The 27,832-nt window shown below is 56.7% G+C and overlaps 1 protein-coding gene and 1 long non-coding RNA gene across 2 annotated transcripts; one reads left to right on the forward strand and one right to left on the reverse strand.

Annotated features, from left to right (window-relative positions):
* The first annotated feature begins 1,355 nt into the window (after positions 1-1,355).
* LOC116952711 (glucoside xylosyltransferase 1-like) lies at positions 1,356-27,554 on the forward strand. Its single transcript, XM_032972311.2, has 8 exons — positions 1,356-1,697; positions 19,519-19,608; positions 20,929-21,100; positions 21,887-22,018; positions 23,608-23,859; positions 24,057-24,180; positions 25,538-25,710; positions 26,117-27,554. Exons 1-8 carry the CDS (start codon positions 1,375-1,377, stop codon positions 26,279-26,281), a joined length of 1,431 nt encoding a protein of 476 aa, XP_032828202.2. The 5' UTR covers positions 1,356-1,374; the 3' UTR covers positions 26,282-27,554.
* LOC142931090 (uncharacterized) lies at positions 20,126-25,543 on the reverse strand. Its single transcript, XR_012947099.1, has 2 exons — positions 25,414-25,543; positions 20,126-20,377 (listed from the first exon to the last, which is right to left on the reverse strand). It is a non-coding gene; the product is annotated as an uncharacterized LOC142931090 (long non-coding RNA).
* Positions 27,555-27,832: the final 278 nt, after the last annotated feature.

The raw sequence follows: 27,832 nt of genomic DNA on the forward strand, positions 1-27,832 counted from the left end.
GTCCAATCTGGAGGGTTTCTCGTTGCTCTGACACCACCCCCACCACTCCGCCCCACCGCTCCCCCCACCACTCCCCCCACCGCTCCCCCCACCACCCCCACCACTCCCCCAACCACTCCCCCCACCACCCCCACCACTCCCCCCACCACTCCCCTCCACCACCCCCACCACTCCCCCCACCACTCCCCTCCACCACCCCCACCACTCCCCCCTACACCCCACCACTCCCCCCACCCCCCACCCCCCACCCCACCACTCCCCCCACCCCCACCACTCCCCCCTACACCCCCACCACTCCCCCCACCACTCCCCCCTACACCCCCACCGCTCCCCCTCCACCGTTACCCCCCACCGCTCCCCCCACCGCTCCCCCTACCACTCCCCTCCACCACCCCCACCACTCCCCCCCACTCCCACTGCTCCCCCCACCGCTCCCCCCGCCCCCACCACTCCCCCCTCCACTCCCCTCCACCACCCCACCCCCACCGCTCCCCCCCACCCCCGCCACTCCCCTCCACCACCCCCACCGCTCCCCCCCACCTCTCCCCCCACCGCTCCCCCCACCCCCCACCACTCCCCCCACCACCCCCACCACTCCCCCCACCACCCCCACCACTCCCCTCCACTCCCCCCACCGCTCCCCCCACCACCCCCACCACTCCCCCAACCACTCCCCCCACCACCCCCACCACTCCCCCCACCACTCCCCTCCACCACCCCCACCACTCCCCCCACCACTCCCCTCCACCACCCCCACCACTCCCCCCTACACCCCACCACTCCCCCCACCCCCCACCCCCCACCCCACCACTCCCCCCACCCCCACCACTCCCCCCACCCCCACCACTCCCCCCTACACCCCCACCACTCCCCCCACCACTCCCCCCTACACCCCCACCGCTCCCCCTCCACCGTTACCCCCCACCGCTCCCCCCACCGCTCCCCCTACCACTCCCCTCCACCACCCCCACCACTCCCCCCCACTCCCACTGCTCCCCCCACCACTCCCCCCACCGCTCCCCCCGCCCCCACCACTCCCCCCTCCACTCCCCTCCACCACCCCACCCCCACCGCTCCCCCCCACCCCCGCCACTCCCCTCCACCACCCCCACCGCTCCCCCCCACCTCTCCCCCCACCGCTCCCCCCACCCCCCACCACTCCCCCCACCACCCCCACCACTCCCCCCACCACCCCCACCACTCCCCCCACCACCCCCACCACTCCCCTCCACCCCCCCCACCACTCCCCTCCACCCCCCCCACCACTCCCCCCCCCCACCACCCCCACCACTCCCCTCCACCCCCCCCACCACTCCCCGCCACCCCCCCACCACTCCCCTTCCCCACCCCCACCACCCCCCACCAGCCCCCCCCATGCGCGTCTCGTGTAGAGCCCTGCCACTGATTGCGCCCGGCCATGCCAAGCGCGGCGCCCCCTGCGCCCCCACCCCCCTGCACCATGAAGCCGGTGTAGCAAACATGCGGCGCGGCGTGCGCGCGGCGACACCCGCCTTGCTCTCTCCACTGCTGCAGCTGTCGCTCGCAGCCGCGGTAGTGGTGGTGGTGGTCGCGGTTGTCGCGGTGTCCGCGGATGGGGCCTCGGGGCGATGTCCTCGCGCTGCCGCCGAGGGTGGCTCCTCGCCGGCGGCGAATCTATCCGAGCGGCGGGCAGCCCGCGGGACGCCGCGGAGACGACGGTAACGGTGGTGGTGGTGGTGACTAGTAGTGGTGGTGGTGACTAGTGGTGGTGACTAGTGGTGGTGGTGGTGACTAGTGGTGGTGGTGGTGACTAGTGGTGGTGGTGTCTAGTGGTGGTGACTAGTAGTGGTGACTAGTGGTGGTGGTGACTAGTGGTGGTGACTAGTGGTGGTGGTGGTGACTAGTGGTGGTGGTGACTAGTGGTGGTGGTGGTGACTAGTGGTGGTGGTCACTGCGTGGTGACTAGTGGTGGTGGTGACTAGTGGTGGTGGTGACTAGTGGTGGTGACTAGTGGTGGTGACTAGTGGTGGTGGTGGTGACTAGTGGTGGTGGTGACTAGTGGTGGTGGTGGTGACTAGTGGTGGTGGTGACTAGTGGTGGTGGTGGTGACTAGTGGTGGTGGTGTCTAGTGGTGGTGACTAGTGGTGGTGGTGGTGACTAGTGGTGGTGGTGGTGACTAGTGGTGGTGGTGTCTAGTGGTGGTGACTAGTGGTGGTGACTAGTGGTGGTGGTGGTGACTAGTGGTGGTGGTGACTAGTGGTGGTGGTGGTGACTAGTGGTGGTGGTGACTAGTGGTGGTGGTGGTGTCTAGTGGTGGTGGTGTCTAGTGGTGGTGGTGTCTAGTGGTGGTGACTAGTAGTGGTGGTGGTGACTAGTGGTGGTGGTGTCTAGTGGTGGTGGTGGTGACTAGTGGTGGTGGTGACTAGTGGTGGTGGTGACTAGTGGTGGTGACTAGTGGTGGTGGTGGTGAATAGTGGTATTGGTGACTAGCGGTGGTGGTGGTGACTAGTGGTCGTGGTGACTAGTGGTGGTGGTGACTAGTGGTGGTGGTGGTGACTAGTGGTGGTGGTGTCTAGTGGTGGTGACTAGTAGTGGTGGTGGTGACTAGTGGTGGTGGTGACTAGTGGTGGTGGTGGTGACTAGTGGTGGTGGTGACTAGTGGTGGTGGTGACTAGTGGTGGTGACTAGTGGTGGTGGTGGTGACTAGTGGTGGTGGTGGTGACTAGCGGTGGTGGTGGTGACTAGTGGTGGTAGTGACTAGTGGTGGTGACTAGTGGTGGTGACTAGTGGTGGTGGTGGTGACTAGTGGTTGTGGTGGTGACTAGTGGTGGTGACTAGTGGTGGTGACTAGTGGTGGTGGTGGTGACTAGTGGTGGTGGTGACTAGTGGTGGTGGTGGTGACTAGCGGTGGTGGTGGTGACTAGTGGTGGTAGTGACTAGTGGTGGTGACTAGAGGTGGTAGTGGTGACTAGTGGTGGTGGTGATTAGTGGTGGTGACTAGTGGTGGTGGTGTCTAGTGGTGGTGACTAGTGGTGGTGGTGGTGACTAGTGGTGGTGGTGACTAGTGGTGGTGGTGGTGACTAGCGGTGGTGGTGGTGACTAGTGGTGGTAGTGACTAGTGGTGGTGACTAGTGGTGGTGACTAGTGGTGGTGGTGGTGACTAGTGGTGGTGGTGGTGACTAGTGGTGGTGACTAGTGGTGGTGGTGGTGCCTAGTGGTGGTGGTGGTGACTAGTGGTGGTGACTAGTGGTGGTGGTGACTAGTGGTGGTGGTGGTGACTAGTGGTGGTGGTGGTGACTAGTGGTGGTGGTCACTGCGTGGTGACTAGTGGTGGAGGTGACTAGTGGTGGTGGTGGTGACTAGTGGTGGTGGTGACTAGTGGTGGTGGTGACTAGTGGTGGTCACTGCGTGGTGACTAGTGGTAGTGGTGACTAGTGGTGGTGGTGATTAGTGGTGGTGGTGACTAGTGGTGGTGGTCACTGCGTGGTGGCTAGTGGTGGTGGTGACTAGTGGTGGTGGTGACTAGTGGTGGTGGTGACTAGTGGTGGTGGTGGTGACTAGTGGTGGTGGTGACTAGTGGTGGTGGTGTCTAGTGGTGGTGACTAGTAGTGGTGGTGGTGACTAGTGGTGGTGGTGGTGTCTAGTGGTGGTGGTGGTGACTAGTGGTGGTGGTGTCTAGTGGTGGTGACTAGTGGTGGTGGTGGTGGTGTCTAGTGGTGGTGACTAGTAGTGGTGGTGGTGACTAGTGGTGGTGGTGGTGACTAGTAGTGGTGGTGGTGGTGGCTAGTGGTGGTGGTGACTAGTGGTGGTGACTAGTGGTGGTGGTGACTAGTGGTGGTGGTGGTGACTAGTGGTGGTGGTGTCTAGTGGTGGTGACTAGTGGTGGTGGTGGTGACTAGTGGTGGTGGTGGTGACTAGTGGTGGTGGTGGTGACTAGTGGTGGTGGTGACTAGTGGTGGTGGTGACTAGTGGTGGTGGTGGTGACTAGTGGTGGTGGTGACTAGTGGTGGTGGTGGTGACTAGTGGTGGTGGTGGTGACTAGCGGTGGTGGTGGTGACTAGTGGTGGTAGTGACTAGTGGTGGTGACTAGAGGTGGTAGTGGTGACTAGTGGTGGTGGTGATTAGTGGTGGTGACTAGTGGTGGTGGTGTCTAGTGGTGGTGACTAGTGGTGGTGGTGGTGACTAGTGGTGGTGGTGACTAGTGGTGGTGGTGGTGACTAGCGGTGGTGGTGGTGACTAGTGGTGGTAGTGACTAGTGGTGGTGACTAGTGGTGGTGACTAGTGGTGGTGGTGGTGACTAGTGGTGGTGGTGGTGACTAGTGGTGGTGACTAGTGGTGGTGCCTAGTGGTGGTGGTGGTGACTAGTGGTGGTGACTAGTGGTGGTGGTGACTAGTGGTGGTGGTGGTGACTAGTGGTGGTGGTCACTGCGTGGTGACTAGTGGTGGTGGTGACTAGTGGTGGTGGTGGTGACTAGTGGTGGTGGTGACTAGTGGTGGTCACTGCGTGGTGACTAGTGGTAGTGGTGACTAGTGGTGGTGGTGACTAGTGGTGGTGGTGACTAGTGGTGGTGGTCACTGCGTGGTGGCTAGTGGTGGTGGTGACTAGTGGTGGTGGTGACTAGTGGTGGTGGTGACTAGTGGTGGTGGTGGTGACTAGTGGTGGTGGTGACTAGTGGTGGTGGTGTCTAGTGGTGGTGACTAGTAGTGGTGGTGGTGACTAGTGGTGGTGGTGGTGTCTAGTGGTGGTGGTGGTGACTAGTGGTGGTGGTGTCTAGTGGTGGTGACTAGTGGTGGTGGTGGTGTCTAGTGGTGGTGACTAGTAGTGGTGGTGGTGACTAGTGGTGGTGGTGGTGACTAGTAGTGGTGGTGGTGGCTAGTGGTGGTGGTGACTAGTGGTGGTGGTGACTAGTGGTGGTGACTAGTGGTGGTGGTGGTGACTAGTGGTGGTGGTGGTGACTAGTGGTGGTGGTGACTAGTGGTGGTGGTGACTAGTGGTGGTGGTGGTGACTAGTGGTGGTGGTGACTAGTGGTGGTGGTGGTGACTAGCGGTGGTGGTGGTGACTAGTGGTGGTAGTGACTAGTGGTGGTGACTAGTGGTGGTGACTAGTGGTGGTGGTGGTGACTAGTGGTGGTGACTAGTGGTGGTGGTGGTGACTAGTGGTGGTGACTAGTGGTGGTGGTGGTGACTAGTGGTGGTGGTGGTGACTAGTGGTGGTGGTGACTAGTGGTGGTGGTTAGTGGTGGTGGTGGTGACTAGCGGTGGTGGTGGTGACTAGTGGTGGTAGTGACTAGTGGTGGTGACTAGTGGTGGTGGTGGTGACTAGTGGTGGTGGTGACTAGTGGTGGTGACTAGTGGTGGTGGTGGTGCCTAGTGGTGGTGGTGGTGACTAGTGGTGGTGACTAGTGGTGGTGGTGACTAGTGGTGGTGGTGGTGACTAGTGGTGGTGGTGGTGACTAGTGGTGGTGACTAGTGGTGGTGGTGGTGCCTAGTGGTGGTGGTGGTGACTAGTGGTGGTGACTAGTGGTGGTGGTGACTAGTGGTGGTGGTGACTAGTGGTGGTGGTGGTGTCTAGTGGTGGTGGTGGTGGTGTCTAGTGGTGGTGGTGTCTAATGGTGGTGACTAGTAGTGGTGGTGGTGACTAGTGGTGGTGGTGTCTAGTGGTGGTGGTGGTGACTAGTGGTGGTGGTGACTAGTGGTGGTGGTGACTAGTGGTGGTGGTGACTAGTGGTGGTGGTGGTGACTAGTGGTGGTGGTGACTAGTGGTGGTGGTGGTGACTAGCGGTGGTGGTGGTGACTAGTGGTGGTAGTGACTAGTGGTGGTGACTAGTGGTGGTGACTAGTGGTGGTGGTGGTGACTAGTGGTGGTGACTAGTGGTGGTGGTGGTGACTAGTGGTGGTGGTGGTGACTAGTGGTGGTGGTGACTAGTGGTGGTGGTTAGTGGTGGTGGTGGTGACTAGCGGTGGTGGTGGTGACTAGTGGTGGTAGTGACTAGTGGTGGTGACTAGTGGTGGTGGTGGTGACTAGTGGTGGTGGTGACTAGTGGTGGTGACTAGTGGTGGTGGTGGTGCCTAGTGGTGGTGACTAGTGGTGGTGACTAGTGGTGGTGGTGACTAGTGGTGGTGGTGGTGACTAGTGGTGGTGGTGGTGACTAGTGGTGGTGACTAGTGGTGGTGGTGGTGCCTAGTGGTGGTGGTGGTGACTAGTGGTGGTGACTAGTGGTGGTGGTGACTAGTGGTGGTGGTGACTAGTGGTGGTGGTGGTGTCTAGTGGTGGTGGTGGTGGTGTCTAGTGGTGGTGGTGTCTAGTGGTGGTGGTGGTGACTAGTGGTGGTGGTGACTAGTGGTGGTGGTGACTAGTGGTGGTGACTAGTGGTGGTGGTGGTGAATAGTGGTATTGGTGACTAGCGGTGGTGGTGGTGACTAGTGGTCGTGGTGACTAGTGGTGGTGGTGACTAGTGGTGGTGGTGGTGACTAGTGGTGGTGGTGTCTAGTGGTAGTGACTAGTGGTGGTGGTGGTGACTAGTGGTGGTGGTGACTAGTGGTGGTGGTGACTAGTGGTGGTGGTGGTGACTAGTGGTGGTGGTGACTAGTGGTGGTGGTGACTAGTGGTGGTGGTGTCTAGTGGTGGTGACTAGTGGTGGTGGTGGTGACTAGTGGTGGTGACTAGCGGTGGTGGTGGTGACTAGTGGTGGTAGTGACTAGTGGTGGTGACTAGTGGTGGTGACTAGTGGTGGTGGTGGTGACTAGTGGTGGTGGTGGTGACTAGTGGTGGTGACTAGTGGTGGTGGTGGTGACTAGTGGTGGTGGTGGTGACTAGTGGTGGTGGTGACTAGTGGTGGTGGTGGTGACTAGCGGTGGTGGTGGTGACTAGTGGTGGTAGTGACTAGTGGTGGTGACTAGAGGTGGTAGTGGTGACTAGTGGTGGTGATGATTAGTGGTGGTGACTAGTGGTGGTGGTGTCTAGTGGTGGTGACTAGTGGTGGTGGTGACTAGTGGTGGTGGTGGTGACTAGCGGTGGTGGTGGTGACTATTGGTGGTAGTGACTAGTGGTGGTGACTAGTGGTGGTGACTAGTGGTGGTGGTGGTGACTAGTGGTGGTGGTGGTGACTAGTGGTGGTGACTAGTGGTGGTGGTGGTGCCTAGTGGTGGTGACTAGTGGTGGTGACTAGTGGTGGTGGTGACTAGTGGTGGTGGTGGTGACTAGTGGTGGTGGTGGTGACTAGTGGTGGTGGTCACTGCGTGGTGACTAGTGGTGGTGGTGACTAGTGGTGGTGGTGGTGACTAGTGGTGGTGGTGACTAGTGGTGGTGGTGACTAGTGGTGGTCACTGCGTGGTGACTAGTAGTAGTGGTGACTAGTGGTGGTGGTGACTAGTGGTGGTGGTGGTGACTAGTGGTGGTGGTCACTGCGTGGTGGCTAGTGGTGGTGGTGACTAGTGGTGGTGGTGGTGACTAGTGGTGGTGGTGACTAGTGGTGGTGGTGGTGACTAGTGGTGGTGGTGACTAGTGGTGGTGGTGTCTAGTGGTGGTGACTAGTAGTGGTGGTGGTGACTAGTAGTGGTGGTGGTGACTAGTGGTGGTGGTGGTGTCTAGTGGTGGTGGTGGTGACTAGTGGTGGTGGTGTCTAGTGGTGGTGACTAGTGGTGGTGGTGGTGGTGTCTAGTGGTGGTGACTAGTAGTGGTGGTGACTAGTGGTGGTGGTGGTGACTAGCAGTGGTGGTGGTGACTAGTGGTGGTAGTGACTAGTGGTGGTGACTAGTGGTGGTGGTGGTGACTAGTGGTGGTGACTAGTGGTGGTGGTGGTGACTAGTGGTGGTGGCGGTGACTAGTGGTGGTGGTGACTAGTGGTGGTGGTGGTGACTAGCGGTGGTGGTGGTGACTAGTGGTGGTAGTGACTAGTGGTGGTGACTAGAGGTGGTAGTGGTGACTAGTGGTGGTGGTGATTAGTGGTGGTGACTAGTGGTGGTGGTGTCTAGTGGTGGTGACTAGTGGTGGTGGTGGTGACTAGTGGTGGTGGTGACTAGTGGTGGTGGTGGTGACTAGCGGTGGTGGTGGTGACTAGTGGTGGTAGTGACTAGTGGTGGTGACTAGTGGTGGTGACTAGTGGTGGTGGTGGTGACTAGTGGTGGTGGTGGTGACTAGTGGTGGTGACTAGTGGTGGTGGTGGTGCCTAGTGGTGGTGGTGGTGACTAGTGGTGGTGACTAGTGGTGGTGGTGACTAGTGGTGGTGGTGGTGACTAGTGGTGGTGGTGGTGACTAGTGGTGGTGGTCACTGCGTGGTGACTAGTGGTGGTGGTGACTAGTGGTGGTGGTGGTGACTAGTGGTGGTGGTGGTGACTAGTGGTGGTGGTCACTGCGTGGTGGCTAGTGGTTGTGGTGACTAGTGGTGGTGGTGACTAGTGGTGGTGGTGACTAGTGGTGGTGGTGGTGACTAGTGGTGGTGGTGACTAGTGGTGGTGGTGTCTAGTGGTGGTGACTAGTAGTGGTGGTGGTGACTAGTGGTGGTGGTGGTGTCTAGTGGTGGTGGTGGTGACTAGTGGTGGTGGTGTCTAGTGGTGGTGACTAGTGGTGGTGGTGGTGTCTAGTGGTGGTGACTAGTAGTGGTGGTGGTGACTAGTGGTGGTGGTGGTGACTAGTAGTGGTGGTGGTGGTGGCTAGTGGTGGTGGTGACTAGTGGTGGTGACTAGTGGTGTTGGTGACTAGTGGTGGTGGTGGTGACTAGTGGTGGTGGTGACTAGTGGTGGTGACTAGTGGTGGTGGTGACTAGTGGTGGTGGTGACTAGTGGTGGTGGTGTCTAGTGGTGGTGACTAGTGGTGGTGGTGGTGACTAGTGGTGGTGGTGGTGACTAGTGGTGGTGGTGAATAGTGGTGGTGGTGACTAGTGGTGGTGGTGACTAGTGGTGGTGGTGACTAGTGGTGGTGGTGGTGACTAGTGGTGGTGGTGACTAGTGGTGGTGGTGGTGACTAGCGGTGGTGGTGGTGACTAGTGGTGGTAGTGACTAGTGGTGGTGACTAGTGGTGGTGACTAGTGGTGGTGGTGGTGACTAGTGGTGGTGGTGGTGACTAGTGGTGGTGACTAGTGGTGGTGACTAGTGGTGGTGGTGGTGACTAGTGGTGGTGGTGACTAGTGGTGGTGGTGGTGACTAGCGGTGGTGGTGGTGACTAGTGGTGGTAGTGACTAGTGGTGGTGACTAGAGGTGGTAGTGGTGACTAGTGGTGGTGGTGATTAGTGGTGGTGACTAGTGGTGGTGGTGTCTAGTGGTGGTGACTAGTGGTGGTGGTGGTGACTAGTGGTGGTGGTGACTAGTGGTGGTGGTTAGTGGTGGTGGTGACTAGCGGTGGTGGTGGTGACTAGTGGTGGTAGTGACTAGTGGTGGTGACTAGTGGTGGTGGTGGTGACTAGTGGTGGTGGTGGTGACTAGTGGTGGTGACTAGTGGTGGTGGTGGTGCCTAGTGGTGGTGGTGGTGACTAGTGGTGGTGACTAGTGGTGGTGGTGACTAGTGGTGGTGGTGGTGACTTGTGGTGGTGGTGACTAGTGGTGGTGGTCACTGCGTGGTGACTAGTGGTGGTGGTGACTAGTGGTGGTGACTAGTGGTGGTGGTGACTAGTGGTGGTGGTGACTAGTGGTGGTCACTGCGTGGTGACTAGTGGTAGTGGTGACTAGTGGTGGTGGTGACTAGTGGTGGTGACTAGTGGTGGTGGTCACTGCGTGGTGGCTAGTGGTGGTGGTGACTAGTGGTGGTGGTGGTGACTAGTGGTGGTGGTGACTAGTGGTGGTGGTGGTGACTAGTGGTGGTGGTGACTAGTGGTGGTGGTGTCTAGTGGTGGTGACTAGTGGTGGTGGTGGTGTCTAGTGGTGGTGGTGGTGACTAGTGGTGGTGGTGTCTAGTGGTGGTGACTAGTGGTGGTGGTGGTGGTGTCTAGTGGTGGTGACTAGTAGTGGTGGTGGTGACTAGTAGTGGTGGTGGTGACTAGTGGTGGTGGTGGTGACTAGTAGTGGTGGTGGTGGTGGCTAGTGGTGGTGGTGACTAGTGGTGGTGACTAGTGGTGGTGGTGGTGACTAGTGGTGGTGGTGACTAGTGGTGGTGGTGGTGACTAGTGGTGGTGGTGACTAGTGGTGGTGGTGACTAGTGGTGGTGGTGTCTAGTGGTGGTGACTAGTGGTGGTGGTGGTGACTAGTGGTGGTGGTGGTGACTAGTGGTGGTAGTGACTAGTGGTGGTGACTAGTGGTGGTGACTAGTGGTGGTGGTGGTGACTAGTGATGGTGGTGGTGACTAGTGTTGGTGACTAGTGTTGGTGACTAGTGGTGGTGGTGGTGACTAGTGGTGGTGGTGACTAGTGGTGGTGGTGGTGACTAGCGGTGGTGGTGGTGACTAGTGGTGGTAGTGACTAGTGGTGGTGACTAGAGGTGGTAGTGGTGACTAGTGGTGGTGGTGATTAGTGGTGGTGACTAGTGGTGGTGGTGTCTAGTGGTGGTGACTAGTGGTGGTGGTGGTGACTAGTGGTGGTGGTGTCTAGTGGTGGTGGTGGTGACTAGCGGTGGTGGTGGTGACTAGTGGTGGTAGTGACTAGTGGTGGTGACTAGTGGTGGTGACTAGTGGTGGTGGTGGTGACTAGTGGTGGTGACTAGTGGTGGTGGTGGTGCCTAGTGGTGGTGGTGGTGACTAGTGGTGGTGACTAGTGGTGGTGGTGACTAGTGGTGGTGGTGGTGACTAGTGGTGGTGGTGGTGACTAGTGGTGGTGGTCACTGCGTGGTGACTAGTGGTGGTGGTGACTAGTGGTGGTGGTGGTGACTAGTGGTGGTGGTGACTAGTGGTGGTGGTGACTAGTGGTGGTCACTGCGTGGTGACTAGTGGTAGTGGTGACTAGTGGTGGTGGTGACTAGTGGTGGTGGTGACTAGTGGTGGTGGTCACTGGGTGGTGGCTAGTGGTGGTGGTGACTAGTGGTGGTGGTGACTAGTGGTGGTGGTGACTAGTGGTGGTGGTGGTGACTAGTGGTGGTGGTGACTAGTGGTGGTGGTGTCTAGTGGTGGTGACTAGTAGTGGTGGTGGTGACTAGTGGTGGTGGTGGTGTCTAGTGGTGGTTGTGGTGACTAGTGGTGGTGGTGTCTAGTGGTGGTGACTAGTGGTGGTGGTGGTGGTGTCTAGTGGTGGTGACTAGTAGTGGTGGTGGTGACTAGTGGTGGTGGTGGTGACTAGTAGTGGTGGTAGTGGTGGCTAGTGGTGGTGGTGACTAGTGGTGGTGACTAGTGGTGGTGGTGACTAGTGGTGGTGGTGGTGACTAGTGGTGGTGGTGACTAGTGGTGGTGACAAGTGGTGGTGGTGACTAGTGGTGGTGGTGACTAGCGGTGGTGGTGTCTAGTGGTGGTGACTAGTGGTGGTGGTGGTGACTAGTGGTGGTGGTGGTGACTAGTGGTGGTGGTGGTGACTAGTGGTGGTGGTGACTAGTGGTGGTGGTGACTAGTGGTGGTGGTGACTAGTGGTGGTGGTGGTGACTAGTGGTGGTGGTGACTAGTGGTGGTGACTAGCGGTGGTGGTGGTGACTAGTGGTGGTAGTGACTAGTGGTGGTGACTAGTGGTGGTGGTGGTGACTAGTGGTGGTGGTGGTGACTAGTGGTGGTGACTAGTGGTGGTGGTGGTGACTAGTGGTGGTGGTGGTGACTAGTGGTGGTGGTGACTAGTGGTGGTGGTTAGTGGTGGTGGTGGTGACTAGCGGTGGTGGTGGTGATTAGTGGTGGTAGTGACTAGTGGTGGTGACTAGTGGTGGTGACTAGTGGTGGTGGTGGTGACTAGTGGTGGTGGTGGTGACTAGTGGTGGTGACTAGTGGTGGTGGTGGTGCCTAGTGGTGGTGGTGGTGACTAGTGGTGGTGACTAGTGGTGGTGGTGACTAGTGGTGGTGGTGGTGACTAGTGGTGGTGGTGGTGACTAGTGGTGGTGACTAGTGGTGGTGGTGGTGCCTAGTGGTGGTGGTGGTGACTAGTGGTGGTGACTAGTGGTGGTGACTAGTGGTGGTGGTGACTAGTGGTGGTGGTGGTGACTAGTGGTGGTGGTGGTGACTAGTGGTGGTGGTCACTGCGTGGTGACTAGTGGTGGTGGTGACTAGTGGTGGTGGTGGTGACTAGTGGTGGTGGTGACTAGTGGTGGTGGTGACTAGTGGTGGTCACTGCGTGGTGACTAGTGGTAGTGGTGACTAGTGGTGGTGGTGACTAGTGGTGGTGGTGGTGACTAGTGGTGGTGGTCACTGCGTGGTGGCTAGTGGTGGTGGTGACTAGTGGTGGTGGTGGTGACTAGTGGTGGTGGTGACTAGTGGTGGTGGTGGTGACTAGTGGTGGTGGTGACTAGTGGTGGTGGTGTCTAGTGGTGGTGACTAGTAGTGGTGGTGGTGTCTAGTGGTGGTGGTGGTGACTAGTGGTGGTGGTGTCTAGTGGTGGTGACTAGTGGTGGTGGTGGTGGTGTCTAGTGGTGGTGACTAGTAGTGGTGGTGACTAGTGGTGGTGGTGGTGACTAGCGGTGGTGGTGGTGACTAGTGGTGGTAGTGACTAGTGGTGGTGACTAGTGGTGGTGGTGGTGACTAGTGGTGGTGGTGGTGACTAGTGGTGGTGACTAGTGGTGGTGGTGGTGACTAGTGGTGGTGGTGGTGACTAGTGGTGGTGGTGACTAGTGGTGGTGGTGGTGACTAGTGGTGGTGGTCACTGCGTGGTGGCTAGTGGTGGTGATGACTAGTGGTGGTGGTGACTAGTGGTGGTGGTGACTAGTGGTGGTGGTGGTGACTAGTGGTGGTGGTGGTGACTAGTGGTGGTGGTGGTGACTAGTGGTGGTGGTGACTAGTGGTGGTGGTGTCTAGTGGTGGTGACTAGTAGTGGTGGTGGTGACTAGTGGTGGTGGTGGTGTCTAGTGGTGGTGGTGGTGACTAGTGGTGGTGGTGTCTAGTGGTGGTGACTAGTGGTGGTGGTGGTGGTGTCTAGTGGTGGTGACTAGTAGTGGTGGTGGTGACTAGTGGTGGTGGTGGTGACTAGTAGTGGTGGTGGTGGTGGCTAGTGGTGGTGGTGACTAGTGGTGGTGACTAGTGGTGGTGGTGACTAGTGGTGGTGGTGGTGACTAGTGGTGGTGGTGACTAGTGGTGGTGACTAGTGGTGGTGGTGACTAGTGGTGGTGGTGTCTAGTGGTGGTGACTAGTGGTGGTGGTGGTGACTAGTGGTGGTGGTGGTGACTAGTGGTGGTGGTGGTGACTAGTGGTGGTGGTGACTAGTGGTGGTGGTGGTGACTAGTGGTGGTGGTGACTAGTGGTGGTGGTGGTGACTAGTGGTGGTGGTGACTAGTGGTGGTGACTAGAGGTGGTAGTGGTGACTAGTGGTGGTGGTGATTAGTGGTGGTGACTAGTGGTGGTGGTGTCTAGTGGTGGTGACTAGTGGTGGTGGTGGTGACTAGTGGTGGTGGTGTCTAGTGGTGGTGGTGGTGACTAGCGGTGGTGGTGGTGACTAGTGGTGGTAGTGACTAGTGGTGGTGACTAGTGGTGGTGACTAGTGGTGGTGGTGGTGACTAGTGGTGGTGACTAGTGGTGGTGGTGGTGCCTAGTGGTGTTGGTGGTGACTAGTGGTGGTGACTAGTGGTGGTGGTGACTAGTGGTGGTGGTGGTGACTAGTGGTGGTGGTGGTGACTAGTGGTGGTGGTCACTGCGTGGTGACTAGTGGTGGTGGTGACTAGTGGTGGTGGTGGTGACTAGTGGTGGTGGTGACTAGTGGTGGTGGTGACTAGTGGTGGTCACTGCGTGGTGACTAGTGGTAGTGGTGACTAGTGGTGGTGGTGACTAGTGGTGGTGGTGACTAGTGGTGGTGGTCACTGGGTGGTGGCTAGTGGTGGTGGTGACTAGTGGTGGTGGTGACTAGTGGTGGTGGTGACTAGTGGTGGTGGTGGTGACTAGTGGTGGTGGTGACTAGTGGTGGTGGTGTCTAGTGGTGGTGACTAGTAGTGGTGGTGGTGACTAGTGGTGGTGGTGGTGTCTAGTGGTGGTGGTGGTGACTAGTGGTGGTGGTGTCTAGTGGTGGTGACTAGTGGTGGTGGTGGTGGTGTCTAGTGGTGGTGACTAGTAGTGGTGGTGGTGACTAGTGGTGGTGGTGGTGACTAGTAGTGGTGGTGGTGGTGGCTAGTGGTGGTGGTGACTAGTGGTGGTGACTAGTGGTGGTGGTGACTAGTGGTGGTGGTGGTGACTAGTGGTGGTGGTGACTAGTGGTGGTGACAAGTGGTGGTGGTGACTAGTGGTGGTGGTGACTAGCGGTGGTGGTGTCTAGTGGTGGTGACTAGTGGTGGTGGTGGTGACTAGTGGTGGTGGTGGTGACTAGTGGTGGTGGTGGTGACTAGTGGTGGTGGTGACTAGTGGTGGTGGTGACTAGTGGTGGTGGTGACTAGTGGTGGTGGTGGTGACTAGTGGTGGTGGTGACTAGTGGTGGTGACTAGCGGTGGTGGTGGTGACTAGTGGTGGTAGTGACTAGTGGTGGTGACTAGTGGTGGTGGTGGTGACTAGTGGTGGTGGTGGTGACTAGTGGTGGTGACTAGTGGTGGTGGTGGTGACTAGTGGTGGTGGTGGTGACTAGTGGTGGTGGTGACTAGTGGTGGTGGTTAGTGGTGGTGGTGGTGACTAGCGGTGGTGGTGGTGATTAGTGGTGGTAGTGACTAGTGGTGGTGACTAGTGGTGGTGACTAGTGGTGGTGGTGGTGACTAGTGGTGGTGGTGGTGACTAGTGGTGGTGACTAGTGGTGGTGGTGGTGCCTAGTGGTGGTGGTGGTGACTAGTGGTGGTGACTAGTGGTGGTGGTGACTAGTGGTGGTGGTGGTGACTAGTGGTGGTGGTGGTGACTAGTGGTGGTGACTAGTGGTGGTGGTGGTGCCTAGTGGTGGTGGTGGTGACTAGTGGTGGTGACTAGTGGTGGTGACTAGTGGTGGTGGTGACTAGTGGTGGTGGTGGTGACTAGTGGTGGTGGTGGTGACTAGTGGTGGTGGTCACTGCGTGGTGACTAGTGGTGGTGGTGACTAGTGGTGGTGGTGGTGACTAGTGGTGGTGGTGACTAGTGGTGGTGGTGACTAGTGGTGGTCACTGCGTGGTGACTAGTGGTAGTGGTGACTAGTGGTGGTGGTGACTAGTGGTGGTGGTGGTGACTAGTGGTGGTGGTCACTGCGTGGTGGCTAGTGGTGGTGGTGACTAGTGGTGGTGGTGGTGACTAGTGGTGGTGGTGACTAGTGGTGGTGGTGGTGACTAGTGGTGGTGGTGACTAGTGGTGGTGGTGTCTAGTGGTGGTGACTAGTAGTGGTGGTGGTGTCTAGTGGTGGTGGTGGTGACTAGTGGTGGTGGTGTCTAGTGGTGGTGACTAGTGGTGGTGGTGGTGGTGTCTAGTGGTGGTGACTAGTAGTGGTGGTGACTAGTGGTGGTGGTGGTGACTAGCGGTGGTGGTGGTGACTAGTGGTGGTAGTGACTAGTGGTGGTGACTAGTGGTGGTGGTGGTGACTAGTGGTGGTGGTGGTGACTAGTGGTGGTGACTAGTGGTGGTGGTGGTGACTAGTGGTGGTGGTGGTGACTAGTGGTGGTGGTGACTAGTGGTGGTGGTGGTGACTAGTGGTGGTGGTCACTGCGTGGTGGCTAGTGGTGGTGATGACTAGTGGTGGTGGTGACTAGTGGTGGTGGTGACTAGTGGTGGTGGTGGTGACTAGTGGTGGTGGTGGTGACTAGTGGTGGTGGTGACTAGTGGTGGTGGTGTCTAGTGGTGGTGACTAGTAGTGGTGGTGGTGACTAGTGGTGGTGGTGGTGTCTAGTGGTGGTGGTGGTGACTAGTGGTGGTGGTGTCTAGTGGTGGTGACTAGTGGTGGTGGTGGTGGTGTCTAGTGGTGGTGACTAGTAGTGGTGGTGGTGACTAGTGGTGGTGGTGGTGACTAGTAGTGGTGGTGGTGGTGGCTAGTGGTGGTGGTGACTAGTGGTGGTGACTAGTGGTGGTGGTGACTAGTGGTGGTGGTGGTGACTAGTGGTGGTGGTGACTAGTGGTGGTGACTAGTGGTGGTGGTGACTAGTGGTGGTGGTGTCTAGTGGTGGTGACTAGTGGTGGTGGTGGTGACTAGTGGTGGTGGTGGTGACTAGTGGTGGTGGTGGTGACTAGTGGTGGTGGTGACTAGTGGTGGTGGTGGTGACTAGTGGTGGTGGTGACTAGTGGTGGTGGTGGTGACTAGTGGTGGTGGTGACTAGTGGTGGTGACTAGTGGTGGTAGTGACTAGTGGTGGTGACTAGTGGTGGTGACTAGTGGTGGTGGTGGTGGTGACTAGTGGTGGTGGTGGTGACTAGTGGTGGTGACTAGTGGTGGTGGTGGTGACTAGTGGTGGTGGTGGTGACTAGTGGTGGTGGTGACTAGTGGTGGTGGTGGTGACTAGCGGTGGTGGTGGTGACTAGTGGTGGTAGTGACTAGTGGTGGTGACTAGAGGTGGTAGTGGTGACTAGTGGTGGTGGTGATTAGTGGTGGTGACTAGTGGTGGTGGTGTCTAGTGGTGGTGACTAGTGGTGGTGGTGGTGACTAGTGGTGGTGGTGACTAGTGGTGGTGGTTAGTGGTGGTGGTGGTGACTAGCGGTGGTGGTGGTGACTAGTGGTGGTAGTGACTAGTGGTGGTGACTAGTGGTGGTGACTAGTGGTGGTGGTGGTGACTAGTGGTGGTGGTGGTGACTAGTGGTGGTGACTAGTGGTGGTGGTGGTGCCTAGTGGTGGTGGTGGTGACTAGTGGTGGTGACTAGTGGTGGTGGTGACTAGTGGTGGTGGTGGTGACTAGTGGTGGTGGTGGTGACTAGTGGTGGTGGTCACTGCGTGGTGACTAGTGGTGGTGGTGACTAGTGGTGGTGGTGGTGACTAGTGGTGGTGGTGACTAGTGGTGGTCACTGCGTGGTGACTAGTGGTAGTGGTGACTAGTGGTGGTGGTGACTAGTGGTGGTGACTAGTGGTGGTGGTCACTGCGTGGTGGCTAGTGGTGGTGGTGATTAGTGGTGGTGGTGGTGACTAGTGGTGGTGGTGACTAGTGGTGGTGGTGGTGACTAGTGGTGGTGGTGACTAGTGGTGGTGGTGTCTAGTGGTGGTGACTAGTGGTGGTGGTGGTGTCTAGTGGTGGTGGTGGTGACTAGTGGTGGTGGTGTCTAGTGGTGGTGACTAGTGGTGGTGGTGGTGGTGTCTAGTGGTGGTGACTAGTAGTGGTGGTGGTGACTAGTGGTGGTGACTAGTAGTGGTGGTGGTGGTGGCTAGTGGTGGTGGTGACTAGTGGTGGTGACTAGTGGTGGTGGTGACTAGTGGTGGTGGTGGTGACTAGTAGTGGTGGTCACTGCGTGGTGGTGACTAGCGGTGGTGACTAGTGGTGGTGTCTAGTGGTGGTGACTAGTAGTGGTGGTGGTGACTAGTGGTGGTGGTGGTGACTAGTGGTGGTGGTGTCTAGTGGTGGTGACTAGTGGTGGTGGTGACTAGTAGTAGTGGTGGTGGTGTCTAGTGGTGGTGACTAGTAGTGGTGGTGGTGACTAGTGGTGGTGGTGACTAGTGGTGGTGGTGACTAGTGGTGGTGGTGGTGACTAGTAGTGGTGGTGGTGGTGACTAGTGGTGGTGGTGACTAGCGGTGGTATCTAGTGGTGGTGGTGGTGACTAGTGGTGGTGGTCACTCTGTGTAGTGGTGGTCACTCTGCGTGGTGGTGGTCACTCTGCGTGGTGGTGGTCACTCTGTGTAGTGGTGGTCACTCTGTGTGGTGGTCACTCTGTGTAGTGGTGGTGGTGGTCACTCTGTGTGGTGGTGGTCACTCTGTGTGGTGGTGGTCACTCTGTGTAGTGGTGGTCACTGTGTAGTGGTGGTCACTCTGTGTAGTGGTGGTCACACTGTGTAGTGGTGGTGGCCACACTCTGTGTGGTGGTGGTCACTCTGTGTAGTGGTGGTCACTCTGTGTGGTGGTCACTCTGTGTAGTGGTGGTGGTGGTCACTTTGTGTGGTGGTGGTCACTCTGTAGTGGTGGTCACTCTGTGTAGTGGTGGTCACACTGTGTAGTGGTGGTGGCCACACTCTGTGTGGTGGTGGTCACTCTGTGTAGTGGTGGTCACACTGTGTGATGGTGGTCACTCTGTGTGGTGGTGGTCACTCTGTGTAGTGGTGGTCACTCTGCGTGGTGGTGGTCACTCTGTGTGGTGGTGGTCACTGTGTAGTGGTGGTCACTGTGTAGTGGTGGTCACTCTGTGTAGTGGTGGTCACACTGTGTGGTGGTCACACTCTGTGTGGTGGTCACACTCTGTGTAGTGGTCACACTGTGTGGTGGTCACTCTGCGTGGTGGTGGTCACTCTGTGTAGTGGTGGTCACTGTGTAGTGGTGGTCACTCTGTGTAGTGGTCACTCTGTGTAGTGGTGGTCACTCTGTGTAGTGGTGGTCACTCTGTGTAGTGGTGGTCACTCTGTGTAGTGGTGGTCACTCTGTGTAGTGGTGGTGGTCACTCTGTGTAGTGGTGGTCACTCTGTGTAGTGGTGGTCACACTGCGTAGTGGTGGTCACTCTGCGTGTTGGTGGTCACTCTGCGTGTTGGTGGTCACTCTGTGGTGGTGGTCACTCTGTGTAGTGGTGTTGGTGGTCACTCTGCGTGTTGGTGGTCACTGTGTAGTGGTCACTCTGTGGTGGTGGTCACTCTGCGTGGAGTCATCGCAGTGCTGCAGTCGCCACTAGCACCTGCACAGTGCTACAGAGTTCCATGGCGTAGCATTGAGGTGTATTGTGTTTAATCGGGTTAGGTGAGAACTCCCAGAGACCCGGGGGTATATTAAGAGGATCATTTGCAAGAGCGACCTGGGGACATGATTGCTGCTATGGGTGTAGAATCCCAATTGAGAAGCTTGCGGTGAAATTTTGCAATTTGGCAAAGGCGTACCCTGGCACACAGTGGCCAACTCTTGCGAATTCCGTCACGGGGTCTTTTAACGTCAGCTGTGGAGCAGACGGCGCGAGGTATTATCGAGGTTATTACACCCGCAGGAATGAATGACCAGGGCGGCCGTTGGAAGCTACGTTGCCACCCCCGGGTTTTAACGGCACATTTAGATATTTACGCGATCTAACCCAAACAACCTCTGTTATGGATGATGTTGGTCGCGAAAGCCTATGTGTTAAACTAACTTTACTAATCACCTTTGGTGTGCAGTGGTTATTGATAATTACCACAAACCCGTATTATTCGCTTATTACTACACATGGAGTTAATATTCTGACAAAAAGCCAGGAATAGTCAATATCGTCAGAAATCTAAGCAGCCTCTGAGCCTGCATAGCGCTTAGATGGGTGACCACCAGGCACAAGCGGGATGATATTGGCTTGCAGGCTTCCGTGGTGTGTGGTGTAGATGTCTGGAGCGGTTTTAGTACTGTATTGATAGTGGGTGTGTGTCCACGCAGCGTTCTTGCCAGTGTGCTTGAACTTTCACGGATACCTTTGCGGTTGTCTTAATGGTTAAGTCTAAATTCACTCATTGCTGCAATTAACACTGCCTCTTTGTCCATGTAGGTGTGACAGCGAGCAGAGCTGGTGGAACCCTTACTGGATGCTTCCTGAAGACATGAGTGGGGCTGATTGTTTCTGGGAATCGGCAAAAAGGTCGCCCCACTGATTGACAAGAGGCACTCGCACTGCAAACCACACAACTGCATTTCTTTTGGAATGCTGTGAACTCGAGTCAGGGTCAAACCCTCAGGAGGCGTATGCCGTGCAAGCACCTCACCACCGCTAGATCCCACCCTTGCTGGAGTCGACGACAGAGCTCCAAAGACAATCTGCAATATCCCACAATCTGTCGACGACCTTTGAATGGCCCTACGATCCGTCTAACCTGCCCTCTTCCCTCCTCCACATGTACCCAACCCACGACAACCTATGCCTGATGGCACATACAGTGCTTTCTTGCCATTTGCTATCTGAACTTGCACATTTATTACCTAATCCTGCCATGGAATTCCAGATGATGTCCGCCGATATTACAAAGCCTCGAGTTGTTTGTGCGCCATTCCTCAAATGTCAATCATCTCCAATGTTGCACCATTGAACTGAAAACAATAATCACGCAATGCATCAGTGCTTCAATTAAAATCAATTTTCATGCTCAATACATGTATCGAACCCTGCGTATAATTATTTATTCATATTGAAATTTGAATTAAAATTGCACTGCAGTAATATGCACCCTTGGAAAAACCAACAAGACAGAACAAGCGAGATTGACAATATAAATGCCGCCAGTGCTCTCCACGCTTGCCCGTCCCTCGCACTGTCCCGTCAGCAGCGGCTGCGCCGGTTTATCCGTCCGTGTCATCACATTTGTCATCCAATTGATCTTGCGTCATCCTCTCCTCCTTTCCTCCTACATGGCCTGTAAGATAAGACGATCAAACAGGACAAAATAAATGAGCCTCAAATCTCGTGATGACCTGGAATCGTGTTAGTAGATTGGGTGATGCAGCGGTAACACCTGTGCCTCACAGCTAGAAGTCCCTGGGTTTGATTCCCAACCTCGGGGCACCTTTCTGTGTAGAGTTTGTATGTTCTTCTCCTGTCCTGCACAGGTTTCATCTGGGTTCTCGTATTCCTCCCATAACTAAACACGATAATAATGTAAGTGGTCTTGGCCAATACGCCTTAAATATTGAAAATGCATAATATTACTCGGCTGGGATGACGCATATCGGCAACATCGCCCCCATTCTGCGAAAACTCGGCAGGACCCTCCCCAAAAAGAGTTGAGACTCGGCGAGGCTTCCCTGGGTAATCAAGGGTAGCAACCATCGGCCTGCTCGGGGGGTGGCGTCGGTGGACGGTTGCTTGGCGAGCGTTTGGACGCTGTGCGGCTGCGCTTGTCCTCGTGTGGGTGCGCGACCGTGCTTTTCGTCGTGTGGGTGTGCGACCGCGATTGTCATTGTGTAGGTGTTCACGCGGAGGGAGCGTGGCCGAGTCGCTGCAGCTGGCGGTGGTGGCGTGTGGCTCTCGCCTCGAGGAGACCATGGTCATGCTGAAGTCCGCAGCGCTCTTCAGCCGCGCACGCCTGCACGCGCACATCTTCGCCGAGGACGAGCTGCACGCCGGCTTTCGGGAGCAGGTGAACGCACAGCAGGGCCGGAACGCGTGGCGCCGGCTCCACCACCACCTTGTCACGTCTGTGGTTCTAGCCGCGCCACCACCTTGTGCGCGGTGCTGGTCACCATACACCCGTCGTGTGCCGTGTTGGCTCTTAATTCCGCTCGTAGCAATCGCCCGGGCAGTGCGCGAAGTTCAATTGGGAATCTTCTCCTCCAGCGTGGTGGCGTGGTGCCTCTGCCGCTTGTTAGACTTTTGCGATTTGAATCCGACGGGTCACCCTGGTTACTACTGTGGGTATATTAACTGTACAAATTGTAGGCGCTGTCTGATTCACGGTGGATGTTAGACCTCCTCCAATGTCATTCAAAATGAGTATGCCATTGTGTGCCGGAGTCTTTATCCAAATTACCGGCAAAAACTACAGGCAATACACTAAATTGGGATTACACAGGAACGTCACCCCCTGCTGTAGAACTATTGGAGGCTATAACTATGAAACAGCAGCATCTACGTGCTAGCGCTGCACTATAAGAATGGTGTAATTACCAAATGTCCTAAATTATTATTAAGTGTGGTCTTCCCGGTTTGCCCGCGTGTTGAACATCTCGTCTGCCAAACTTTTGCTGCGCACTGCTGCGGGGATTTTCACCTCAACTCCCGAAGGCGTCCACAGTAGTCCGTGGCGAAAGCTTGAGAGAAGATAGGCTCAACACGCGGCCTAGCCGGGAAGAGCACGCTCGGATTCCGAGTGGCTGTGAAAAACCCCCGTTTTGTAAATGTGCGTGTTCGTTCCCCACCCATTCAGCTGCTGGCGTGGCCGTTGCGGTACCGGAGGAAGCTGCCATTCTCGCTGTACCCAATCACTTTCCCCGCCGACAACGCGGACGCCTGGAGGAAACTCTTTAAGCCCTGCGCCTCTCAACGCCTCTTCCTGCCTGTAAGGGCCTGGAGACACGGAACGCTCCGCTGCTGCGAAACCTGAAGGCGCAAGCAGCGTTGCCACGATATCACGTCTCACGATACGATATTTATTTTCATAATCATCGGGTTTCTGCGTAAATAGCCAGTGCTTTGTAAAGCGGTTCTTGGCCAGAGGGCGTTTTTCCCAGTTCTCCTCGAACGCTAATAAAATGTATATGGATGGGCGGCTTGATGGCAACACTTACGACTAACGTCTGGTGCTTCACAGCAGGATACGCCGCTCCTGTGCCTCTCGTGAGAGCACTTAGAATTCCTGACGCCAGGGCGCTCGCACCATAGCACGTCGACCCGGGAGTGTAGGGCGGCACTCATCTTCGTTGCCGGCCCAGTGGGGGGGGACGGTCGGGGTGACATCTGTAGAGGGGTGAATGGTATCTGGCCACGTAGCTCAGCGGTGGAGCGAGCACCTCGCTATTGGAAGCTTGCGAGTTCAAATACCGGTCGGAGGTCCGTTCGATGGTTCACGGGAAAAGCCGATGTTTTCTGGGCTTCAACTGCAGAGCGCCGAACCTGGCAGTAGGTGGCAATGTTCACCACCACCACCACACCCGGTCACAGTACAAATTATAACCCCGTTTACAACAGAATGTAAATTGGATTCGCCCAAGGATTTTGGCCAAAACGTAAATATCCCACCTCATTGAAGTGGATTATGATTTGCAACATTGAGAAATATTTGTACCCGTCATGCTGTACACCGTACGACTCGGCCAGGTGGCTTGGCGGTTGAGTGAGCGGCTCGCAATCGGAAGGTTGGGTGGTTGACTTGGCCTATCATCTCCACGGACGATAAAATAACTTCCACTTACTTTGCTTTGAAGTCAACAGTGGTTGTCCTGTAGGTCGACTCACTAGCTTGATGCTAATGTGAACCGGACATCACTGCGATTTTATGTGGAATTCCACGAAATAAGTAGATATCCACTCGTACAGAGATAGTTACTGCCGTTGGAACGTTGGTATCGTCTCAATAATTGTTAAACACCGCTCTTCGTGCCCCTCACAAAATTAGTTTTCACACCGACCGATCATTACCGTTAAATAATTTGCAGCTGCTGCTCAAAGCTTTGCACGATTGGTCGGCTCTTATAGCGTCAAGTTGTCCGGCTTCAGGGCTTGTCTTTGGCGTACCATGCCCTAGAAATTAAAGTTCTCATTTGGGATCTATAAGAACCACATTGCCTGTAGCAGCACTGCATGGCACTGCAGTTGTAATGTCCTCAGGCCTGTCCCCATTGATCACATTTAAAACACGTACAACTGAACAAGTGTTAGAATGCGTTATGAAACGTAACTCATTCCTACTGGAAAACAAGTACTGCTAGAAATAATTTTAAATCTATTTAACGTCTAAATGCCCAAGCGCCACCGTATGGGAAAGCCAACCAACAACGGTTGTCAGTGGACATACTTGCCCCCTGCCATAGGCATGAGGAATGTTCACCACTGGCTCCGGGCTGTAAACAGGGGACGAGCGCCGCCTCGTTGCTCAAAATGCCCCCCCCCCCCCATCCCGCGCGCCTGGTGGTGGTGGTGGTGCCGCAGCTGCTGCTGCCCCACGTGGGCTGGCTGCTCTACGTGGACACGGACGTGCTCTTCCTGGCGCCAGTCGACGAGCTGTGGGCGCTGCGTCGCCGCTTCAGGGCCTCGCGCCTCGCGGGCCTCGCGCCCGAGCACGAGCTGCTTCAGATCGGCTGGTACAACCGCTTCGGCCGCCACCCCTACCTGGGCCGCACGGGGGTCAACTCCGGGGTTATGCTCATGGATCTGGCGGGCCTGCGCACCGCGCAGTTTAAGGTGGGAGCCGGGATCGCTCGGTCCGGCGCCGGCATTTCTGAATCCTTTCCCGTGGGTTAATGCGTTAACTCTGTCCGTCGGTCTCCAATAGGTTCGGGGGAGGCATGGTAGCTCTCGTAAAGGCGAGGCGGCGATTTAAGCTTGGGAACAACGTTGCGTCGCTACGAGGGACCGAACCGTGTTTTGCGATCCCTCAGAACGACATGAGCGCCGTGCCGCTGGGCTGGAGCGAGATGCTGTTGCCGCTGTACAACAAGTACCGGCTGAACATCACGTGGGGCGACCAGGACCTGCTCAACATCATCTTCCACTACAACCCCGGTGAGGCCCCCGCCGAATCAGTAGCGGGGCGGGAGCGTGTCGCCAGACAGAGCCGCTCTGCATCGAGGGTTTCTGTCCGGCGGGGCCCGGGAGGAAACGTGGCCTCCTCCCACGCGCGACCACCGTCGGCCCTGCGCTTTGACGAGTACAGCGGCGCTGCCGTCGCTTTGGCATTGAGAAGAAAACCGCAGAGCGCTTGCTGAAGAGCCGCCGACAGAAGGTCGCCATACGAGGCAGCGGGCGGTGTGGTGATTTGTAGCGTTGGCGCTCGCGGTCGCTGGGCGTGCGCCAACAGGCTCGGGTGGCACTACCGCGGGTGGCGGTGGTGCATTTGTTCAATCCTGGCCGCTTATCAGCAAGTTTATTTATTTACACAAATGTATTCATTCTAGATTTGAAGTTTTCGTGACTGCAAGGATCCATACTCTTGGTTCTTTCGGTAAAGTCACGTAGGTAAAGAAAATTTTAAAAATAAAATAAAAATAAATTAAATCACGACGTTTCGGGCCTGATGATGGACAAGCGTCCGTCATGAGGCTTGTGTTGCGCCCGAAGCGTCGTGATTTTTTTTATATTTTTTATTTTCATTTTCCTATTTTCTTTACCTACGTGACTTTACCGAAAGACCCAAGAGTATCGAAATGTAGTTTATTTTTGGCCCCTCGTTTACGTTTAATTTCACCGGGTGGCGCTGTTGGAGTCGTCAACTCACAACTGCAATGTCACCGGTGTTTGGATGATGGACCGCCAGGCGAAACGCCGGTGTCGTGCTCCGCCGCAGGGCAGTGTTGTCAGCAGAGGGTAGCGCAGCAAAATACCTCGTGGTCTCCACCAACCCCACACTCGCCTGCATGGTGAAGTATGGTCAATTAACTTCCATGACCCACGTGGTATAGGGAAGGCTTCACCCAGGAGTGGGTTGACAACAGGATACTCATTATTAAGTGTATTATTGTTATTATTATGCTGGTTTATCAGGAAAGCCTCTCCGAGTCACATGACCTTGTTTTCGCAGTAGGGGGCGATGTTGCTGTTGTGTGTGTGTGATCACGACAGTAATTCTCAGGCACATTTTTCAGCACTGGGATGTTTGCCCACTACCAGGGAGCCCATAGGAAACCCATGCAGGCAGGGGGAGAACTTACAAACTCCACATAGAGAGGCGGCTCAGTCAGGAACGCAGCCTAGGCCCTTCTACCCTAACCATAACTGTATAATTGTGTCACGAAATACCTTGACACTGCTGCGGTCTCCTCTTTAACGACGAGGCGGGCAATCACGACGGGCCCCCGCCTGGTTAAATAGTGGCCCGGCGCAAGGGCCGCACGGGTTGACGCGCGTCTCCCCCGCCCCACAGAGATGGTGCACGTCTTCGATTGCCGCTGGAACTTCCGTCCAGACCACTGCATGTACGGCAGCAACTGCGGCGGCGCCGAGCGCGACGGCGTAGCCGTGCTGCACGGCAATCGCGGCGTGTATCACGACGGCAAGCAGCCGGCCTTCCGCGCCATCTACCAGGCGCTCCTGCACGTGCGTACCAACTTGGCCACCACACCAGTACACCCGCGCCACGTGCATGCTGGCAACAGGGCACGGGGGATACATTATTTGAGCGGCAGCCTCAAGCTGGGTCCACATCGGCGCGGTCAGTTGCACAGCTCCGTTGCATGCAACCAAATGGGTTGGTGCAGCTTCTTAAAAGGGGCCTCGCCTCCCCAATTAAATGTTTCCTCTTCTTCTTAGCCGGGTGCCAGCGCTCCTCCGGCCAGTAGCCCGTGGTGCACCTCCTGCACACTCGATAGCTCCTCTGCTGGCCTGCCCGCTCGAATGCAGACGCTCTGCGTGTGCAGCGGGTCCGTCTGGCACGGACGCTGTGAAGACACCGCCACTCCCTCAACTTCACACAGTCGCGGTGCGTGCGTGCGTGCGCGCGCAGTACCGACTTGGCAGCGGCGACCTCGAGTCCGGGCTGCTGGCGCCGGCGCGAGCCGCCATGGGCGAGGCGGCGCACACGTACTGCGGCCGCGTGCCCCACGTGCTGCTGGGGCAGCTCGAGCGCAGCGCGGCAGCGGCGTCTGCGGAGCCTGCGGAGCCGCGGTAGAGGACTGCGCGTGGACGTCGGTCACTGCTCTCATTCTCTCTCTCTCGCTCGCTCGCGTTCCGGGTTGTGCCTCGCGTCGTCCGATGTTTCGCTCGACGAACTGGGAGCTTCTTCAGAATGGAGCAGCGCCCCCCATTCTCTCTGTTATCCGACGTCACTTGCTGGCTGCGATTGATGTGGGCCGGCCGACGTTACTACTCCTCACGAGCTTCGTCAGCCGGTGCGCACGGGCTCGCCACTTGTGCGCCAAGTGATAAACCTGGGTGAGACCACTCTGTAACAGTCCGCTGAACAGACAGGCTTACGTGCCCACTTACTGTACTGCTGTATGTGTGTGTGCGCGTATCTGTGCGAGTGTGGGTGTCAACAACATGCAGCACAACCCAAAAATCTAAATCGGGAGCCATAAAGCACAACCGCGAAAACCGACGTAGTGGAACTCCATCACTACACGGACGTCTCACGGGAACGCGTGTTCCCGTGAGAACCACCACAGAGAGAACCGCTGCTGTTTTCTAGATACATACCTCAGCTGTGCATCACGGGCTGTCCGATACACGTGGGAGGCTTGGTTCGAGTCACAGCCACGAGACTTCAGGGCCACCGCTGTAGCGCCCCCTAGTGGCGATATAGCCACACGGAGCCCCTCGCCCTGCCTACGCGGTGCATGCTGGGAGACGCTCTGTGTCAGTCTGCAACCCAGCGCATGGGGGGGGGGGGGTTGAAACCCACAGTGGCAGAGCTTGGAGTTCAGCAGCCACATTGCGGATACTTTTTCGGTAGTGTGACACAATCGGTATCGGTACATTTTTTGTGCTGCATTTTCCAATTCAGTTTATTTTCACGTGAAGAAATGAGTGCGTTCCCTCAACTGAAGCATATGGGTTGTGCCGGTTAGTGGCTCCAGGCCAATGATAGAAATTCCACATTCCCACGGTAGAGGCTGGTATCCAGAGGGGGAAACCACTTGGCGTCCCAACCTCAGGAGGTTGTGGATTGGTTAAATCACTCCCCAGCCCTTCTGCAGGAATTTAATGTGGAAATCCTGTAAGGGTGTGGGCGACTCAGGATGTTAATGTCTACATTGTGAGAGGCGCGTTCTGACCACGGTGCCACTGGGTCAGATTGTCGCATCTTGACCAGCAACACTAACCTCTCGTGTATCAAGACTTCAGTATTTGAGCAATAAAGCTTTCAATTACTGCACGAGCGCTTGCCACGAATGAATCACTACACCTTGCCGATTTCGTCAAGGAATAAACCATCATGCAAACTCCGGTCGTCCTTGCAGTGGCTTTCGGCGTTGTCACTGTTTAATGACTCTCGGGCACTTCTTTATTTATTAAGGCGCAGATAACATACTCTCACATCCTACAGTACTTAGCTATGACCAGCATACAGTACCGGGCTAGGATAACAACAGATACTTGGGCTAAGACAGCACCCAAGCAACGACCGCACGGAGACAGCGACGGCCCGAAGGTGACGGCGGCGTACAGACAGTCCATCCCGATCCCACGGCAGCCCCGAGCTCTCTCAGCCTCCGCCTTT

This window comes from Petromyzon marinus, chromosome 48 (genome assembly GCF_048934315.1).
Source record: "Petromyzon marinus isolate PM22_M1 ecotype Great Lakes invasive population chromosome 48, UKy_Petmar_22M1.pri1.0, whole genome shotgun sequence".
Lineage (NCBI taxonomy): Eukaryota > Metazoa > Chordata > Hyperoartia > Petromyzontiformes > Petromyzontidae > Petromyzon > Petromyzon marinus.